Below are 17,678 nucleotides of genomic sequence, written 5' to 3' on the forward strand. Positions count from 1 at the left end.
GGCGACGGAGGTGGAGGAAAAGGAAAAGGCTAGTCGCTACTTTGATTGTTTGCCTGACCAGATTGAACGTATCATCGCCATCGTCAACTGTTCAGGGGCTTGTGTCTATAGATATACCAGTCATGCAGGTTGCCATTGAATCGAATCATCAGCATTAACCAATTACTGACCCTATGACGGCTCGCCCTCGTTTTCTCCCGTTTGCTTCACGTCCAAGCTCGCCAGCTGCCCCTGCAGACCCCGTTTCCCTACCCTCATGGCAAATTCCAGCTCCCGCTCCTCCTCCCTCAGCCGCGCCTTGCTTGCCGCGACGTCCCTCTCTCGCCTCCTCCTCTGCTCCTCGACCAGCCGATTGCGCTCCTCTAGAGCCCTCTCTCGCCTCTCCCTCGCCTCGCGCGCCTTCCTCTGCTCCTCGTCCTCCACAGCAGCGTTGGGATCCTCGGGAGGCGGAGGCAGCGTCTGGATGTACGCTTCGACCAGTGGATCGCGAATCTTGGGCTCGAGCGAGATGTACCGGACATCAGTGAGGACCTGCGCGGGCAGCCCATTCGCGAGCGACTTGTTGTTGAGCAGATGCACGGGCTGCGCCTTGAGCAGCGCGGTGAGATCCGACTTGAGCGTTGCCTGGGGCAGTTTCAGCCGGTTAATGTGTTCGCGGTAGGCCTTCTCGCGGTCCTTGTCCGAGAGCTTGAGGTCCCTCATGGGGTCCTCCTTTTTGTACTTGCGCTTGAACTCGGGCCAGTAGAGCTTCGGGGAGGCCTTTTCCTGGAGGAAGGCCATGAAGGCGATTTTCGGGTCCTTCTTCTCCTGCTTGGCGCGCTGCTCCTTGAGCTGGGCGATGCGCTGGCGGGTCCACTCGTCGAAGCACTCCTTGCGGGCCTTTGTCGTGCTGAGGGCCGTGTAGCGCGGGTCCTGGATGATCTTGCCGTCCTCGAGGAGCTTGTCCCACGAGGAGTAGGGGTTGATGTTGAGGTCGGCGAGCATGTCTTGGAAGAGGAATTTGGCATCCTCCTCGGAGAAGTCGACGCCCTCTGCGCCTTCGGGCCAGTCGTCCATGTTGCCGTCGTCGTAGTCCCCGGGCTCGAGGCCGTAGTCTTCGCCCATGGCTTGCAGCTGCGCGGCGATGTCTGCTTCCGTGAACTCGAGGGGTCCTCCTCCCTGGTCTTGGCCATCGGACATTTCGGTGCGCTGCCGCTTCGACGGGTGCCCGCTATCGTCGCCGTCTTCGCCCTGGCCCTCGTCGTCGGTGACTTCGACTTCTTCGTATTCGTCGCTGTCGTAGTCTGGGCCCGGAGCGGGCGCCTCTGCAGCAGCACTGGCTTCTTTTCCCTCGCTAGGTTGTTTGCCTCCCTCTGCCTCTACCGCTTTGCCCTCTCGATCTGCCGCCGCATTCAGGTTCTGTATCCTCTTCTTGTCCATCTCCAAGATGGCGGGCATGAGCTTCTCGGGAATGCGCCAGTAGCTCGCGTTCTTGACGGGGTTATACACGAAGCGCCGCGAGTACTTTGTGTACACCAGGATCCACGGCTCGCAGCCTGGTATGGCCTCCTTCCTCCTGGGCTTGTCCACGGGCTGCGGCCGTGGGCGCCCTCCCTCGAAGCCGCCTCGGCCAGCACCGCCGCCGAAGCCGCCCCTTTGCGCCTGGGGCGGCGGCTTGTTGAACTGCGCCATGAAGGCATTTGCGACGTTTGGGTCGGAGAGGTTCGGCACGGCTGCGTAGGGGGAGAAGGAGGTCGTCGGGTCGGGAGCTGGTTGGGAGGGGAGCTGGAGGACGGGCCGCTTGTACGTGGATTCTTTGGTCTCGGCGTTGTAGTAGTAGGTGTGGCCGGTTGGGGCCTTGTGTTCGGTCCAGCCTGGCGGGAGGGGCGCCAATTGCGCTGGTTTGTGGGTTGATTTGAGCATCCTTGATGATGCTTCGGTGAGGAGAGAGATATGCAGAGGTGAGGCGGGCGTCGTGGTGGGTAGTGAAGCGTTGTGTGGAAGAGGAGAGAAGATGGGACCTGGAAAAGAAAAGTTGAGGCTGGAGCTGCTGAACGTCGGGATCGGTTCCGCGTCCTTGGTCGGGCCCGTTCCGTGGCGTCATGGACAGCGGTCGAATCGGACGCGTTCAGGGCATGTGGAGCGCTGGAAGCAGTGCGGGAGCGTTTCTCCAGGCGGGACAGCCCTGTAGCTGGGCTCTGGAAGCCAGTGGATGGATTCACTGGATTCATGCACTCCCAGCCTTGTTGATGCCACCGATGTGCTTCTTACCTGCACGATCGAGCTGGACACGAAACCGCAGCCTTTGTCTATCATCTCAGCATCTGCAGCGATCCAGTGTCTTCTGTGTATCAAAGGGCTTCATTGAATTCAACCATTTCATCAAGTCATGCTGCCGCTGCGAATCGTCAGCTCTTCTGCACTCCCAGCTCTGCAACCAATGCCTCTGCAATGTCCCGCGCAAACCCTTCGTCATTCACATGTCGCTCATCCTCGACAATCTCAATACCACTCCCGCTCAACCCTTTCCTTATAGCCTCAAAAAGTGCCGCGTCTGCCTCTCTATCCTCAAACGGACCTCCAGGGACCGCAATCATGCTGACGCCTCCCTTTGGAATCCACACCTGGATCATGTCCGATCTTATCGTCTTCCTGAGCTTCTTTGCAATAAACTCGCCAATCTCTCGACACTCGTCCGGCGAAGTCCTCAGCAAGGTGACGTTTGGATTGTGCTCGTATATGACTCTTCCCTTGTGCTTTTCCGGCAGCGTGTCTCTCGGCCCAAAGTTGACCATGTCGAGCGCGCCCAGAGAGACAATGTTGGGCAATCCCGCCTCCACAGCGGCACCCAGTCGTCCCTCTCCGGCAGAGAGGACCCCATCAAACAAGTAGTCGCAAATCTCCGTCGTCGTGAGATCAATGACTGCGTCCAGCTGGCCTTCGCGGACCAACCGCTCCATTGCCCTTCCTCCAGTGCCGGTCGCGTGGAAAACATACGTCTCGACGGGGTAGTTGGACTCGAGATGGTCGCGAATGGCATCGACGCCAGGCGTGGTGACACCAAACATGGTGATGCCCACCCGCCACTTTCTCATAGACTCTGGCGCTGAGTCGTTCGCTTTCCTGTCTTGTCTGGCGGCGTATGACAGCGCGGCGTTTGCAATGGCCGCTCCCGCATTGCTGAGAATGTCTCGCAGGATGGGATTCAGGCCGGCGACATCGACGACAGAGTGCATCAGCGTAATGTCAGTCTCGCCGACCACGGGTCTCGTGTCGCCGCTCGCCATGGTCGAGACGATGAGCTTCGGGAAGCCAACCGGGAGAACATCGCGCATGACGGCAGCCGCAAGCGCGGTGCCGCCAGAGCCGCCCGCGGACACGATGCCGTGGATCAGGCCTTTACCGTACAAGTCTTTGACCGCTCGAGAAGCACAGCCAGACATGCGCGAGACGAAGTCGCCTCTGGCCATGCCCGAACCGTCCGTGCCGTCTCCATTGCTATGCTTGGACAGAAGCTCGGCCTGGGAGATGGTAATGGCGTCGTTGGCACACGAGTCTCGGCCGACGTCGATGAGAATCGTTTCGACGCCCGAGGTCTCCTTGATCCTATCGCGCAGAAAGAGGAGTTCCTTGAGCTTGGTATCGCAGGTTCCAATGATTGCCACCGACGCCATTTTGGATGATTTTCAAAACTGCTTTACAAGTATGTAATAGAAGACGCGGAGAATGCGGGCAAGATCGAGAGTCACAATGGCGTTTTATGGGAGAATCAATTCCAGAGGTTTCATCACAAGGTCTCAGATCTGGACGGCTGAAGCCTTCATGTTCCTTGAAGCTTTGGCCTATGACGCCTGGACTAACAAGCTAAGCAATTATTGATCACATCGATGCTTACAGTGCAGTGACAAAATGCGGGAGACTTTAGAGCTTCTTTTAGCGGAGGAACTGCCTCTGACATCAGATCCGTTGACGGCTGAGGAATCCCAGTCAGTCCCCACTGAGACAGCAGACCAAGGCTTGTTATATGATAAACGATGGATCTGATTTTCTTCCAGGCTGAATTCGACCATCATGTAATATATCTCCGTCGAGCAGCAGCCCTTCGGTCTGAGAGTTTTCCCCATCCCCAGCTTTTTCTCGAGCTCTACTGCACGGCCTATCTATTATACCCTAAATGGCCCCCCCTACAGACAGAGACCAGATCCTCGCCGGCCTCCGGGCCCGGATCGCCGCCGGCAAGGCCATCGTCGGGGCCGGCGCCGGCATTGGCCTGTCCGCCAAGTTCATCGAGGCCGGCGGCGGTGATCTCATCATCATTTACAACAGCGGCCGCTTCCGTATGGCCGGCCGGGGGTCGCTGTCCGGGCTGATGCCGTACGGAGACGCCAACGGCATCGTGGTTGAAATGGTACGAGCCCACCCTCTCACATATACATGGTGGCGAAGCTCTCTTATCGTCATCATCCCTAGGCAAACGAAGTCATTCCCGTTGTAAAAAAGACGCCCGTCATCGCCGGCGTATGCGGCACAGACCCCTTCCGCAACATCCCGGCCTTCCTCAAGCAGCTCCGGGACCTCGGCTTCGCCGGCGTCCAAAACTTTCCCACCGTCGGCCTCATCGACGGCCAGTTTCGAGCAAACCTGGAGGAGACGGGCATGGGCTACGACCTAGAGGTCGACATGATCCGCGAGGCTCGCTCGCTCAACTTGCTCACGACGCCGTACGTGTTCAACGTGGACGAGAGCAAGAAGATGGCCCGCGCCGGGGCCGACGTCCTGGTTGCGCACATGGGCCTCACGACGAGCGGCTCCATCGGCGCTGCGACGGGCAAGACGCTGGATGAGTGCGTCAAGCTGATTCAGGAGATTCGCGATGCGGCCGTGAAGATCAATCCGGATGTCATTGTGCTGTGTCACGGAGGGCCGATTGCGGCGCCCAAGGACGCCGAGTATGTGCTCGGCCGGACAAAGGGGGTCCACGGGTTTTACGGGGCGAGTTCGATGGAGAGGTTGCCGGTGGAGACGGCGATTACTGAGATTACGAGGAGCTTCAAGGCGTTGAAGCCAAGGTTGTGAATTGTATGTCAGTCGTTTGGCAATTATCGTGTCGGTTTTCAATCAGGCGAAGGATCACGCTTGCTTCATCGTGAATGGGGGCGGAATTTGGATGTCGACGTTGAACAAGTGTCATCCAAGCACCACTGCAGGCATCAACTACTAATTCAATTCTCTATTACTTGCAAGTAAATGGTTTCTCTTTTTTTTTCTCCCCCTTTTTTCTTCTCTTTGTTTGCATGAGAAATATAGGGATATGCCGCCGCGTCGTTTCTCTTCATGTTGTGCGTTGCCACACCTCCAATTAGCCTACCCTACACCTAGCCTAGAAATTCCAGGTTCCAACCACATCAGCGACATTGCCAAATCTCAACTCACCCTCAATCCCTCACACCCTCTATCGACATACACACACAGTCCATCAACACCTTCAACTTTCCCCCCAGGAGTATCACCAGTTACTTGCCAAATCATTCATGTCAAAAGCACTCGTGAAAGGCGAATAGAATCCCTCATCCTCTGCTGCTGCATCTCGTCCTCTGTCTGGCCCGATGCCTTCTGTGCGCACCTCCAACGCGGGCAACTCGATTGCGTCCATGGGGCCCCTGGCCAGATTCTGGAAAGTGAGTTGAATGCCTGTACTCTCTTCCTTTCTCACTGTCTTCTGTGTGTAGTTCATCTTGCTAACCTACGACACAGACGACTCATGCGCCAGACTACGTGGGCTTCACAATCCTCCTCGCAGGATGGATCATGGTGCGTTCAGCCGCCACGTCGCCACAGCATCGTTCCTAACATATCGGCCAGATCATCGTGTTCGTCAACCCCTTCCACCGCATGTTCTTCATCAACGACCTGCGCATCTCCTACCCTCATGCCGAGCATGAGCGCGTCACCGTCCGTACGTCTCCCCCTAGGCCCCACGCCTCATCCCCCCTTATCTGCCTTCCATGAAAAAACTCACTCACCTCTTTTCCTCGCTCCTCCAGCTCTCAACTTCCTCTATGCCCTCTTCATCCCCCTCGGCGTCCTCATCGCCTACAACATCATCACCCGCGCCTCCACCCACAAGCACGAGGCCACCTACCTCTCCCTCGCCATCTCCATCGTCCTCTCCTCCTTCATAACAGACGTCGTCAAGAACGCCGTCGGCCGCCCCCGCCCCGACCTCCTCGCCCGCTGCCACCCCCACGCCGACACCAAGCCAGACGTCCTCGTCGACATCTCCGTCTGCACCGCTCCCGACGGCCACGTCCTCCAGGACGGCTGGCGCTCCTTTCCCTCGGGCCACTCTTCCTTCTCCTTTGCCGGGCTCGGCTTCCTCAGCCTCTTCCTCGCCGGCCAGCTGCACGTCTTCAACTACCCCTCCGGCGGCCGCGACCTCAGCCGCGCCCTCGTCTGCCTCGCGCCCCTCCTCGGCGCCGCCCTCATCGCAATCTCCCGCTGCGAAGACTACCGCCACGACGTCTACGACGTCTGCATCGGCTCCGCCCTCGGCATGACCGTCGCCTACTGGAGCTACAGGAGACACTTCCCGCGCCTGTCGGGGCCCAAGTGCCACGAGCCGCACCCGCACCCTGCCGACGAGGCGGTCCAGGCCGGGTGGCAGCGTGTGAGGGACGAAGAAGAGCAAGGTAGTGAGCTGGCCTTTTCTCCAGGAGTTCGACGATATTGAGGTGGTGGTTTGTTATGAGGCTAATTGAGAGGACTCGCGTCTTTTTGCGCGAACGTAGCATACTCTAGCGCTTAGGAATTGTCTGTTTCACACATGTAAATAGCTGCTCAACTTCCCCGACACTACCGACCGTCGTTTCTTTCTGAGGAAATAAAAGGGGAAGCAGTCGAGGCAAAGTATACAGCTTCTTTCTCTCTTTTCTTCTGCAGGTTAGAAAAAGCGACGTTGCTTACATCACGGATATACACGGTCAAAGCAAACGTCGCCTTGGGATATGTCGTCAGTGTTGATATAGGGGCCATTGTCCTTTTCCGTGTCATTAAGCGCCCTTTTCTCAGTCTACTTGTTTAAACATTTCATTCCTCTCTGCTGATCTATTTCTCCTCCGCATCTTCGCTCTTGGCCAGGTCGTGTTCTTTCAGCAGCGCCGTGATCTCGTCGGCGCTCCACAGCCGGTGGTAAATCTTGCCGTCTTCTGTCTGTCCCACCGTTGCAAACTCAACTAAAGGACAGCATTAGCAATTGCACCTGAAAAAAAAAGAGTCATTATGGAAGCCGCTCACTCTTCTCACTGCTCAGCTTGGTAGAGTCCATCGTCTTGCTCAGCACCTTGACGGCCACACCGCACGCCTCCTTAAGCGTGCAGTCCTCCTTGTAGTCCTGCTTCAGCAGACTCTGCGCACTGGCATTGTTGGCGCCCGCGCTGGTGGCCTTCCACCCGCCGTAGTTGCCCGAGGGATTGCTGAGATACAGCTGGAACTGCCTCCGGGGATCCCAGCCGGCGTAGATGAAGGAGACGCCAAACGGCCGCAGACCGCCGTGTTGTGTGTAGCCCTGCTTCAGATCGCACAGCTTGCGCACCAGCTGCTCGCAGGGGATGTCTTCGTTGTAGGTAAGGAGGTATCGCTGGGCGGCCTGGCGGGCGTAGTTGATGAGGATGTTTGCGTCGGCCGTCATGCCTGCTACTGCGCAGATCATGTTGCTGCCGGGGTGTCAGCACGCCTGTCACGGATGACGTAGAGACGACTCGAGGTTTAAACACACTCGTTGAGCACGTAGAGCTTCTCTGCCGACGTGTCCTGCTCCAGCAGCTTCGACGTCACCTTTCGCTCGGCAGCCAGGACAATGCCGTCCTTGGCCAGGATGCCGATGGCTGTGCCGGCGTGGGAGATGGCTTCTAGTGCATATTCGACCTGGTAGAGACGGCCTTCGGGCGAGAAGATGGTCGTCTGTAGCACAGATTAGCCTGCAGTCCAGGTCTACTAGCTAGCACCACCACATGTTGGAGCTCAGCCCAGCTCTTTGCAGTTGGAGACGTACTCGGGAATCGTAACGGCGGGACATGGTGGAGGGGCAATCTCTGTTTCTCTATTCGACAGCGGCAGGGCGTGGATTCGGGATCGAGTTTGGTGAGAGGTTGAGGAGGCTGGTGAGAGATTGAGAGGCGTAGCAGCAGGCCGTTTGCTGGGTCGAGGCTGAAGATTCCGAGGTTGAATCGCCAGGGAATTTGTATGGAGGGGAACAACAAGGCCGGCGTCACTTCTGGAGCTCCAGGCACGACCGCCGCGTACCTGCCATGAGCTTCAAGACTGGGGGCACCTTACCCTGGAGCTGCGGCTTGCTGAGTCAGCAGCAGCATCAGCGACAAGTTGCAACCTGAGGCAACGACGCAAGCAAGGCTCTGGCAACTTCGAGTTTAGCCGAGGCGCTTCCGTGCAGCTACAGTACCAGCAACACGATGGAATTATTTGCCCCTCATGACTAAGCGCCGTAACCCGTCGTCGCTCCAACTTGGGCATTCACTCTGTCACTGCTTCCATCAGCGTCGACGGCCGTCTCTCAAACCGTCTTTTCCTCCTTCTTCATCCATCTCTGTCAAAATCTTTCCTTCCCATATCTCACTTCATCCGTGGTACACGAACAGATTTGCGTCCGTGATCGCGTCTGTTCTTGCGTTGCATCTGCACTGCGACACTCATCCGAGCATCTCTCACCGGCATCGGCACTCATACGATAGCACTGAAGCTGACACTGAATATCGCACTTCTGGTCGTCTCTTGCAGCAACTGTCGGATATTGCTTCGGCCATCTCCCTGGAGGCGTAACAGCACCGAGATACTCTACATCAGATATCTGTCCTACAAACTGCAGACTCGAGTCCCGGCTCTCGCATCAACTCGACTTGTCTCTGCATCCATCCAGCCATCCATCCAACAGCTGCTCGCATCTGCCACCAGCTGTCAACGCAACAAGTCCGTCTAGTCAAGCCCAACCAACAAACGGCACGCAGGCAGTGGCCAAAAAGACGCGCCACCCGCCTTTGCTTCCATCTGTATCCACTCCAAGGGGCTCCCGCAAAACCCCACGCAAGCTGCCGTCATCACCACCAACCCAAGCTTCGATTTTTTTTTTTTCCGCTTCAGCAGAAGCTACCTAATCCCGGCACGCGCGCTGCCTCTGTAGCAGTGCGAAAGACAACTTCACACAGCAGCTCGAGCTCCCATAGCTAGGCAGAGCTGGCCGCTGGAAACTGGGCTTTGCGCTGGAATTGGGCCCATTGTTTCTTCTCTTCTTCTACTTTTTGCCGCGGGGAGGAATTGTTCTTCATTAGCTGCTGTGACTACTTACTAGTTGCCGTCTCTGTCCGCTTTGTAAATCTCCCAATGCCCGCCTGAAGCGAAGCGCAGGAATCGTTTATCCATCTCGCGCTCGCTTCTGTAGTAGAAATTTGCATCTCCTTAGTTGGATTCGCACAATCCTCGCAAAGACACCCGTGGCGACGCCGTTGCGCGTGCTCCATTGCCATGTCTGGTAAGCTAGAAACGAAGGCATCACGGCCGACGATTCCCTCCTCCTCCTTCTCGATTGAAGCAGATGGCGCAGACATGCGAGTCGCTGGAGGCGATCGCGCTGGACATGCGCCGCTGCGCAAGAGACAGATGGCTAACAGGCGCTGCCTCACAGGAGAAGCCGAACCGCGACGCTCCGTCAGGGCGACCAAGGGCCAGCACACGAAGGCCTTTGACGAGCTGGAGCCCCCGGTGCCGAAACGTCGACAGGCCAAGAAGAACAAGAAGGCGCAGGTGCAGGAGAAGGAACAGTCGCAGGAGCCCGAGGAGGTGATCCGCTGCGTCTGCGGCGCCACCGAGCAGGACGAAGACTCGGCCGAGGCCTGGATCGCGTGCGAGACGTGCCTCGTGTGGCAGCACAATGTCTGCGTCGGCGTGAGCTCGTACGAGGACGAGATCCCCGAGCACTACTGGTGCGAGCAGTGCAAGCCCGAGAACCACCGGGAGCTGCTGGACGCCATTGCCCGCGGCGAGAAGCTGTGGGAGGAGCGGCGAAAGGCGCACGAGGAGGAGGCCGAGCGCAAGAAGAAGCGCGGCGGGCGCAAGAAGGGGAAGCGCGGCAGCGACATCCGGGAGGAAGCAGACAAGGACGCGGCGCAGGCCAAGGCGTCGCCCACCCCGGATGCGGTCGCGAGGGACAAGAAGGACGTGACGGGCGTGGCCAAGCAGGGCAAGCGAAAGGCGAGAGAGGACTCGCAGGATGGAGATGGAAAGGTACGTGCTGTTCCCTCTTGTGATGATGCGAGTCATCGATCATACCTGTTGCCATTGTTGAACTGATGCTAACCAAATCTCTATGTAGACCACCAAGATGCGCCGGGTATCAGAGGACGAGGCAGTGGCTTCTGCTTCTGCTTCCGCTTCTGCGTCCGCCTCTGGCGCCGCGTCTCCCCAGGTCAAGTACACGCCTCCACCAGACTTGACGACGTCCATCCAGGACCTCCCCGGCACGCGAGTCGGCCCTGCAAAGGCGCTGAAGAAGTCGCTGGTCCATGTCATCACATCCCTCTCCAAGAGCGGCCACATCCAGCTACCAGCGGATGAAACCGCGGAATCCCTCGCCGAAAGATATGCGCTCCAGATTGAGCGCGCCGTCTTCGACACGCACCCGCTTTCCAAGGGCCAGAAGGAGTACAGTCAGCAGATAAAGTCGCTGTCGTTCAACCTCAAGAACAACCCCGAGCTGTTCCAGGGCCTTTGGGCTCACGAGCACTCGCCCATGACGCTCGCCGTCATGACGTCGGAGCAGCTTGCGTCGTCTGAGCTGCAGAGGCAGACCGCGGAGATGAAGGCCAGGGCCGAGAAGCAATCCATCTTGTACACATCAGACACGGGGCCTCGGGTGAGACGCACGCACAAGGGCGAGGAAATTGTCGAAGACGAGAGTCTCATCACCAGCGATGCCCCCATGCCATCAGCTGGGGGTCCCCGCGCGGGAGCAGAGGAGAAACAGGGACAGTCGGATCGAGAAGGACAGCAGCAGCAGCAGTATCAGCAGGATCAACAACCGCATCAACACGTTAAGCGCGAGTCGATCGGAGGAGGAGATTTGGGAGGTGAGCGCTCGCCCAGCCAGTCGAACTTCGACATCGGCAAGGTCTTCTCCTCGGTAAAGTCCCCTACGGCTGCTCACCGTCGCCGGCCTTCCGCGCCGGTCCTGAGCACCAACGGCCCTGGATTCGACCCCGACGTCGACCGGATGCTGCAGGACGAGAACGAATCGCCCCCTTACTCGCCCACGGAGGAAGCCTCGGACCCCGACGTCATCTGGCGCGGCTCCCTGGCGATGAGCTCCATTGCCGACTTCGAGGCCACGGCCAAGCACATCGGAGGCGCCAACTTTGCATCGTTTGGCCCCTGGTCGAAGTTGATCCCGCGCCAGATGACAGTGGCCGGCCGGATCCCCCAGCAGGCCGCCATCGAGTACCTGTGCAGCCTGCGATACAGCAATCTGACCGATATCATCGTCGTCAACATCACGCCCACGTCGCCGGACGCCAAGCAGGAGTTCAACAACCTCATCAACTACTTTGTCAGCAAGAACCGATATGGCGTCGTCGGCAATAAGGTCGCCGGCAACGTCAGGGACACGTACCTGGTGCCTGTCCCTGCGGGCGAAGACGGCCACCCCGAGTTCATGCTCAACCTAGTGGACAACTACATTCCCAAGTCCAGGCCCGAGCCTATGCTGCTGGCTGTCTTTGTCTACCGCAACGAGCCGGACCAGCTGAAGCAGCTTCTCAACAACGAAGCGGCCGTTGCTGCTGCTGCTTCGTCTGCCGTGTCGGCGAGTCCGAGTTCCGCGAATACCCAGCCTCCGCCGCCTCCTGCTCCTACGCCTGCCGGATATAGTCAGCGAAGCAACTCGATTTCAGGCCCGGCCTTTTCACCCGCCACGCCTCAAATAGCCTCCTCCCCCTTTTCCAATGCGCCGCCCAACGGCCACGGACAGTCTGCCACTCCAGTTCCCATCCCCCAGCCGCCACAACATGCCAGTCGCCCTGGGCCTTCACCCCATAATTCTCAGGCGCCGCCGTCGTCTTCATCCCAGACAACAACGCCCCCTGTGCAGCAGCAGCAGCACCACCACCACCACCACCAACAACAACAACAGCAGGCGCCGGACGACCAGAGAAAGCAAGCTCAGCAGGATGCGGGCGTCATCACCGCGAGAGAAGTGCTGGGGCCCCTTATTAGCGTGCCCACCGTGCAGTTCATTCTCCCGCAGGCGTATCAGATGACGAGGCGGGAGTGGGAGGTGATCAAGGTCATTATCGAGAGAGACCCGCGCGCTAGGGACGACTTGAAATATTTGGCCGATTTACTGGAGAAGGAAGGGACCGCGGGAGGAAACGGAGGCAATGGGAACGGAAGTGGACAGGGGAATGGTCAAGGTACAGCAGCAGCAGCGGCAGCAACAGCAACGCCGCCACTACCCCAGGTGGTAGCTGGAGTGGCTGCAGGAGGAGGTGGAGGGGGAGGAGGAGGGCCGCCTCCGCCTGTGAAGAAGACGCAAGCGTAAAAACCTACGGAGGAAGACGGGGGGGGAAATGGCAAAGAAAAGAAATGAATTGAACGAGTTTGTACGAGCTTTTGTTGTTGACTTGGTTTGGTTGTTTGGCTGTTCAGGTATACTTGGGGAATACTGCCATGTAATGGATGATACCATCACTCTTGACGAATCAACTGCTGATGCATTGGTCATCCAGGGTGAACCTTGTATGTATTGTCAAGGAATGGCTCGAGCTCTATTCTCTCTTTCAGAATGTCAAGAGCACTATGCTCTGTCCAGGAGTGCTCGTGTGTTTTGTGTACTATATAGACCCAATCCTGACACCTCTCATGGAGGCCACGTAGAACCAAAAAAAAAGACAGCCATCCGTCGTCCAACCGCCAACCAGCAAAACGTCATTATCCATGAAATCATCAACTGTCATGCAACAGCTGGCCTGGAGCCTCCAGCATCGTCCATAGCGAGATCATCAGATATATGCCCCGAACCCCCTCCTTGAAGCTGCCGTTCCCTTTCCCTCCCCCTTCCCTCCCCCATCGTCCGCTGTCCTGCCTCCTCGCCCCCTTTTGCATGGGTGTCCGCACATGTCTTTGCATATGCACGTATACTTGCACTCAAAGGCGCATCCAGCCGGGCACCTAAAGCCGCAGCGATACCGGCAAGTGCCCACCGCGCTCGGCCACACAATGACGCGCGTCACGCGGACGGTTTCCAGCATGAAGCTCGTCGTCCTCCACTAGTTGAGCAACGCATCGGCCATGCACCAGGCGGCCGCCGCCCGCTCGCGCCTCTCGCCCTGGAGCACGTCGTCGAGCGTCAGGTCCTTGGAGGGCGACGCGTCCAGGATGCGCTGCGCGCCGTCGAGCTGCTGCTGCTGAAACAGCGACAGGTCCAGGCTGCCCAGCCCCTCGAGCACCTTGCGCGCCTTGTCGACCTGGGTGCGGATGGCGGCCGTCTCGGTGCGGGTGCGGTCGAGGTGGTCCTGCATCATCTCGATGGCGGACTCGCGCGCCTGGTGCGGCCGGTACTCGTTGAGGATGTGGTGGATGTTGATGAAGATGGTGCGGATGTCGAGGATCTTGGCCTCGGCGTCGGCCGGGTTGCGCGCCAGGACGCCGTTGAGCTCGAGGAAGTTGAGCAGCAGCGACTTGACGAGGCGCTTGAGCTCAAAGGCGCGGTCGTAGTGCTTGGCGTCCTTTGCGCCGGACGAGGCGGTTGCGGGAAGGTTTTGGATGCCCTGTTCCTCGAGGGTTGGGAGCTTGTCGTCGAGCTGCAGGTTCGACATGGTTAGATTACGACCGTGAATAAACAGAAGCTTGACATTTCTCAGCTCACCATGTACTGGTCGCCAAAGACTCGCCATCGTCCGTCCGTCGGCTCTGGCGGCGGCTGCAGATGCCTCAGATGCTCTGGCAAGTCTGGAATCCGCCCATTGCTTGCGTCGTCTTGGTCCAGCGGGCCCCTAGCCAGCTTCAGCTCGGCGAACTCTGCGATTCTATCTGGCGTGAACTCCTTCCAAAACTCTGGCGGGTTTGGAAACGTCGAAGCCAGCGAGTGCGGCTCTGGCTGGTCGTCCATCTCTGCCCTTGTTGCTTCTCTCTTCGGTCTCTCTCAGCTGTTTCCAATGCACGTAACCCCTCCCCGCGCTTTGAGCAAGAGTCGATGAATATCACCTCATTGGAGGCTGAGAGAAGACAGAGAGGATGCTCTTCAGAGAACAAGAGCTACTGCTACCGCGCTGGAGCGAGCAACATATAGAGCGACGGGAATATAGAGGAGAGGGAGAGGCGGAAATGTTATGGAGATGATCGTAGATTGGTCTGATAGCTTATCGCCCATAAAGTGCAGCAAGTCTAGTGACATTTACTAGTGGCTGCAGCGCCCGGAGAAACACCGGCTCCGGGGAAGCTTCAACGCTCAGTGACGTCCCACCCCGACAAGCTTCGACAAGGAAGAAAAATCACCTTGAAGGCATGGAGCTCGAACATGCGATTACATGGATCGATCTCCGATAGTCTCTGCCTTACCCATTGACCTGCAAATGCCCCTGATACTGTATTCTTAATTCCTCCTTAGCCATTGGTTGATCTGACATCTTCTCTCATCGTCACCACCTACTGGCTCTCATATCAGGCATCGACTAAACGAGGCGGAGAGAAAGAGCTTCATCTCCGAAGCTCGAACGCTGTTGGACGAAGCTCGGCTCCTTCAGCCCTCTACTACCTTCCCCTTCTATCTCTTTCCTTCCACCATGGCAGACGTTCGGGCTCTCCTCCGCCAGCAGCGAGCAGCTCGCCGCATCACCCACCCCTACGCCACATACTCTGACACCGGAAAGCTGCTCTGCACCCTCTGCCGCGACCTGATCCGCGCCGAATCCCACTGGGACGCCCATCTCGCCAGCGACAAGCACAGGAAGCGCCTGTCTGCCATTTCAGCTACACAAAAGGTCCATGGCAATGAAGAGTACAGAGAAAGCGACGAGGTCAACGACCAGGAGCAGAGCGAGGGGCTGGACGACATTGAAGGTCGAGACCAGAGAGCAGATACTCCCTCGTCAACCCACAAACGGAAACTCGACCATGTAGCTGCTGCCACAGCCGCAGACGAGCATGACACAGACAAAGACATCGACGACGAGGACGAGGCCCGGAGGAAACGGAGCAGACACGCATCACCCGACACCGGCCGCAGGAAGCAGCCACAAGGACCCTCCCAGGGCGTCCAGGTCCAGATGCCCTCACGATCAACGACGCCCGCCGACTCCCAGCACTCTGGCAGTTCGGCAGCAAAGACGACGACAAAGCTGGCAACCTCTCTTCCCTCCCGCCAGGCTAGCAATCTGGCGACTCCAGCATCTTCCTCCTCCATGAGCATCCAGCAGCAAGAACCGCAGCAACAAGAACCCAAACAACAACAACAGCCCCTGCAACCCCCGGCATCCACATCTACATCCCAAACCCAACAAATCGACGAAGACGAATGGGCCGCCTTCGAAGCCGACATCGCCGCCGAATCCGCCCCCTACGACGCCGACGCCGTAATCTCCCGTCCCGCCATGACGGCAGAGGAAGCCGCCGCCGCAAAGGAAGCCGCCGCTGCCGAGCAAGAAGCAGCAGCCCTGCAGAACCCTGAATCCCGCAGGACAAAGGCGGATGCGGACATTGAGGACGAGCGGGAGGAGGCTACGCGTGCGCTTGAGGACGAGTTTGAGGAGATGCAGGAGCTCGAGGCGCGGGTGCGGCGGCTGAAGGAGAAGAGGGAGGCGTTGATGAGGAAGAGGGGGGATACGGTCAGTCAGGATCATCAGGTGGATGATGATGTTGCTTCTTTGCAGGCGACGACGAAACCTTCTTCCGATGCGCAGGAGGAAGGGAAAGAGAACGCCATCACGAGCGCAGCTATGAATCAAGTCGAAGCTGAAGACGATGCCGAGGATGACGAAGACGATGATGATGAAGACGACTGGGACGGCTTCCGGTTCCGCACGGGCCGGTAGTGGAAGCAATGGCAGAAAAGGGAGGCCGCGACGACATGAATGCATAGAGCCATGTTCATTTCTCTTCATCAATTTCTGCTCACTGTTAATATTTTTGTGATGTATATGGAATGTCAATGGATGGATATGGCGTACACCTGGATAGATGCGAGCATAGGCTTTCATAGCCGAACACGATCATTATCGGATACGAATCGTGCACATATGGATTCCCACTGGTATATATGGGCGCATGTGCACAAACAACCACATACGATTTGACCTGCCTAGGTCCTCTTACATCACCTCTCCAATGCAAGTATGAATGGGTCTGAAATGAGCTCTTGTAATCCAAAATAAAAGAGACGAAACCACCAGGTATATATGAACAAAGATAAGGAATTACCCAGGAGCAAAAGAGACCAGAAATGCCCCTCGAATAAGGTATGCCTCATCATCATATCAAAAGAAGAATTACCATGCCTGTCGAATACGCTTAATCACCATGACACCCAAAAGAACAGTCACCAGGCTCTGCCTCCGTGAACCGGCATCTCACCGCGACTCATCCTCTCCCAGAACCGACGCAGCTTCCAGACCCGGCCGACGCCGCGAATCTCGTCCGACCTCCGCGCGTCTTCCGCCCGCTCGTGGACTTGGCTCTTCCACTCGACGGAAATCCACCGCCGCAAGCCGTCCTTGATACGCTCCTTTTCAATCGTCTTCCGCCTAGCCACCAGGCCTGGCGCAACGTGTACGGGGACCATGCCAGGAACGCATTCCTGGGGCAGCACGGAGCGCTGGACGAGGTCGCTGGCGGTAAGGCGCGAGGCAAGACGGCGGGAGAGGCGGATGGAGATGAGGGACCGTGCCAGCCGGCGTGAGATGATGGTATTTTGCGTCAGGAAGATGGATCGGGCCATCAAATCGTCGAGCGAGGGCCGCCACGGAGAGTTAAGATAGGAAGCCACAAGGAACCGAGCATTGCGGAGGCGGCAGTGATGGAGAACCGGGTCAATGGAGACGTTGCGAAGGCGGCGGCACGTCTATACAGGCGGCTTGTCAGCACAAGGAAGCATCCCCAACAAAGTCCTGGATGACGGCAACGACAGGGGGAGACGAGATGTTGGGACCGATTTGCGCCCCTTTCTCTTTTCTTTGCCTTTTCCACCTTTGCTCCCCCCAGCTGATTTGATCTGATGAAGCATCCGTGTAGTCAAGGTTCCAGGGTCACTTTGACAGGAAGGCACGGCACGGCAAAAGCAACTCACACGAGACATACGCAACAAGTCATCGACATCGAGAAAGCTTGCCACGAGAGCCAAGACCTCGCTTGGCAGAGTATCCAGACGAGGCGGTGACCAGGCGCTACCCACGCCAGACAGAGCGGATGAAAGCTCGGATAGTGACGAGAACACGTCTGGAGATCCACCAGCAAGTGTGGCGGCTTGACAGCAATCGGGACTGCTCGTAGTGCCTGTGGGAGATGCTGGTACGACAGTAGCGCTCGCAGAGCTGGCACCATCCACGCCGCCGTCGCCAGGGGTCAGTAGTCCCGGGACGAGCTGGGTCTGGGCCGCTTGATGGGTCTCGGGGGCGGTTGAGTTGGCCATAGCTGCGGCTGTCAGG

The 17,678-nt window shown here is 58.0% G+C and overlaps 9 protein-coding genes across 9 annotated transcripts; 4 read left to right on the forward strand and 5 right to left on the reverse strand.

The window, feature by feature from the left end:
• Nucleotides 1–171: 171 nt before the first annotated feature.
• CCMA1212_005530 (Pre-mRNA-splicing factor dre4) lies at nucleotides 172–1,902 on the reverse strand (the record flags this gene model as incomplete). Its single annotated transcript, XM_073702787.1, has 1 exon — nucleotides 172–1,902. The coding sequence occupies one exon, from the start codon at nucleotides 1,900–1,902 to the stop codon at nucleotides 172–174; it is 1,731 nt and encodes a 576-aa protein (XP_073559276.1).
• Nucleotides 1,903–2,387: 485 nt separating this feature from the next.
• Nucleotides 2,388–3,653, reverse strand: CCMA1212_005531 (UPF0261 protein; the record flags this gene model as incomplete). Its single annotated transcript, XM_073702788.1, has 1 exon — nucleotides 2,388–3,653. One exon carries the CDS (start codon nucleotides 3,651–3,653, stop codon nucleotides 2,388–2,390), a length of 1,266 nt encoding a protein of 421 aa, XP_073559275.1.
• A 500-nt stretch (nucleotides 3,654–4,153) lies between these two features.
• CCMA1212_005532 (Uncharacterized protein) lies at nucleotides 4,154–5,055 on the forward strand (the record flags this gene model as incomplete). The annotated part of the gene is made up of 2 exons (XM_073702789.1): nucleotides 4,154–4,387; nucleotides 4,450–5,055. The coding sequence occupies 2 exons, from the start codon at nucleotides 4,154–4,156 to the stop codon at nucleotides 5,053–5,055; spliced, it is 840 nt and encodes a 279-aa protein (XP_073559274.1).
• A 530-nt stretch (nucleotides 5,056–5,585) lies between these two features.
• Nucleotides 5,586–6,709, forward strand: CCMA1212_005533 (Diacylglycerol pyrophosphate phosphatase 1; the record flags this gene model as incomplete). The annotated part of the gene is made up of 4 exons (XM_073702790.1): nucleotides 5,586–5,657; nucleotides 5,734–5,790; nucleotides 5,842–5,935; nucleotides 6,024–6,709. The coding sequence occupies 4 exons, from the start codon at nucleotides 5,586–5,588 to the stop codon at nucleotides 6,707–6,709; spliced, it is 909 nt and encodes a 302-aa protein (XP_073559273.1).
• Nucleotides 6,710–7,083: 374 nt separating this feature from the next.
• Nucleotides 7,084–8,053, reverse strand: CCMA1212_005534 (uncharacterized protein; the record flags this gene model as incomplete). Its single annotated transcript, XM_073702791.1, has 4 exons — nucleotides 7,084–7,211; nucleotides 7,273–7,691; nucleotides 7,754–7,938; nucleotides 8,030–8,053. The coding sequence occupies 4 exons, from the start codon at nucleotides 8,051–8,053 to the stop codon at nucleotides 7,084–7,086; spliced, it is 756 nt and encodes a 251-aa protein (XP_073559272.1).
• A 1,541-nt stretch (nucleotides 8,054–9,594) lies between these two features.
• CCMA1212_005535 (Transcription factor BYE1) lies at nucleotides 9,595–12,580 on the forward strand (the record flags this gene model as incomplete). The annotated part of the gene is made up of 2 exons (XM_073702792.1): nucleotides 9,595–10,272; nucleotides 10,361–12,580. 2 exons carry the CDS (start codon nucleotides 9,595–9,597, stop codon nucleotides 12,578–12,580), a joined length of 2,898 nt encoding a protein of 965 aa, XP_073559271.1.
• Nucleotides 12,581–13,307: 727 nt separating this feature from the next.
• On the reverse strand, nucleotides 13,308–14,249 carry CCMA1212_005536 (Mediator of RNA polymerase II transcription subunit 7; the record flags this gene model as incomplete). The annotated part of the gene is made up of 3 exons (XM_073702793.1): nucleotides 13,308–13,841; nucleotides 13,907–14,156; nucleotides 14,245–14,249. The coding sequence occupies 3 exons, from the start codon at nucleotides 14,247–14,249 to the stop codon at nucleotides 13,308–13,310; spliced, it is 789 nt and encodes a 262-aa protein (XP_073559270.1).
• A 573-nt stretch (nucleotides 14,250–14,822) lies between these two features.
• On the forward strand, nucleotides 14,823–16,070 carry CCMA1212_005537 (uncharacterized protein; the record flags this gene model as incomplete). The annotated part of the gene is made up of 1 exon (XM_073702794.1): nucleotides 14,823–16,070. One exon carries the CDS (start codon nucleotides 14,823–14,825, stop codon nucleotides 16,068–16,070), a length of 1,248 nt encoding a protein of 415 aa, XP_073559269.1.
• A 503-nt stretch (nucleotides 16,071–16,573) lies between these two features.
• On the reverse strand, nucleotides 16,574–17,662 carry CCMA1212_005538 (uncharacterized protein; the record flags this gene model as incomplete). The annotated part of the gene is made up of 2 exons (XM_073702795.1): nucleotides 16,574–17,095; nucleotides 17,321–17,662. 2 exons carry the CDS (start codon nucleotides 17,660–17,662, stop codon nucleotides 16,574–16,576), a joined length of 864 nt encoding a protein of 287 aa, XP_073559268.1.
• Nucleotides 17,663–17,678: the final 16 nt, after the last annotated feature.

Source organism: Trichoderma ghanense, assembly GCF_004382785.1.
Source record: "Trichoderma ghanense strain CCMA-1212 chromosome Unknown scaffold_5, whole genome shotgun sequence".
NCBI lineage: Eukaryota > Fungi > Ascomycota > Sordariomycetes > Hypocreales > Hypocreaceae > Trichoderma > Trichoderma ghanense.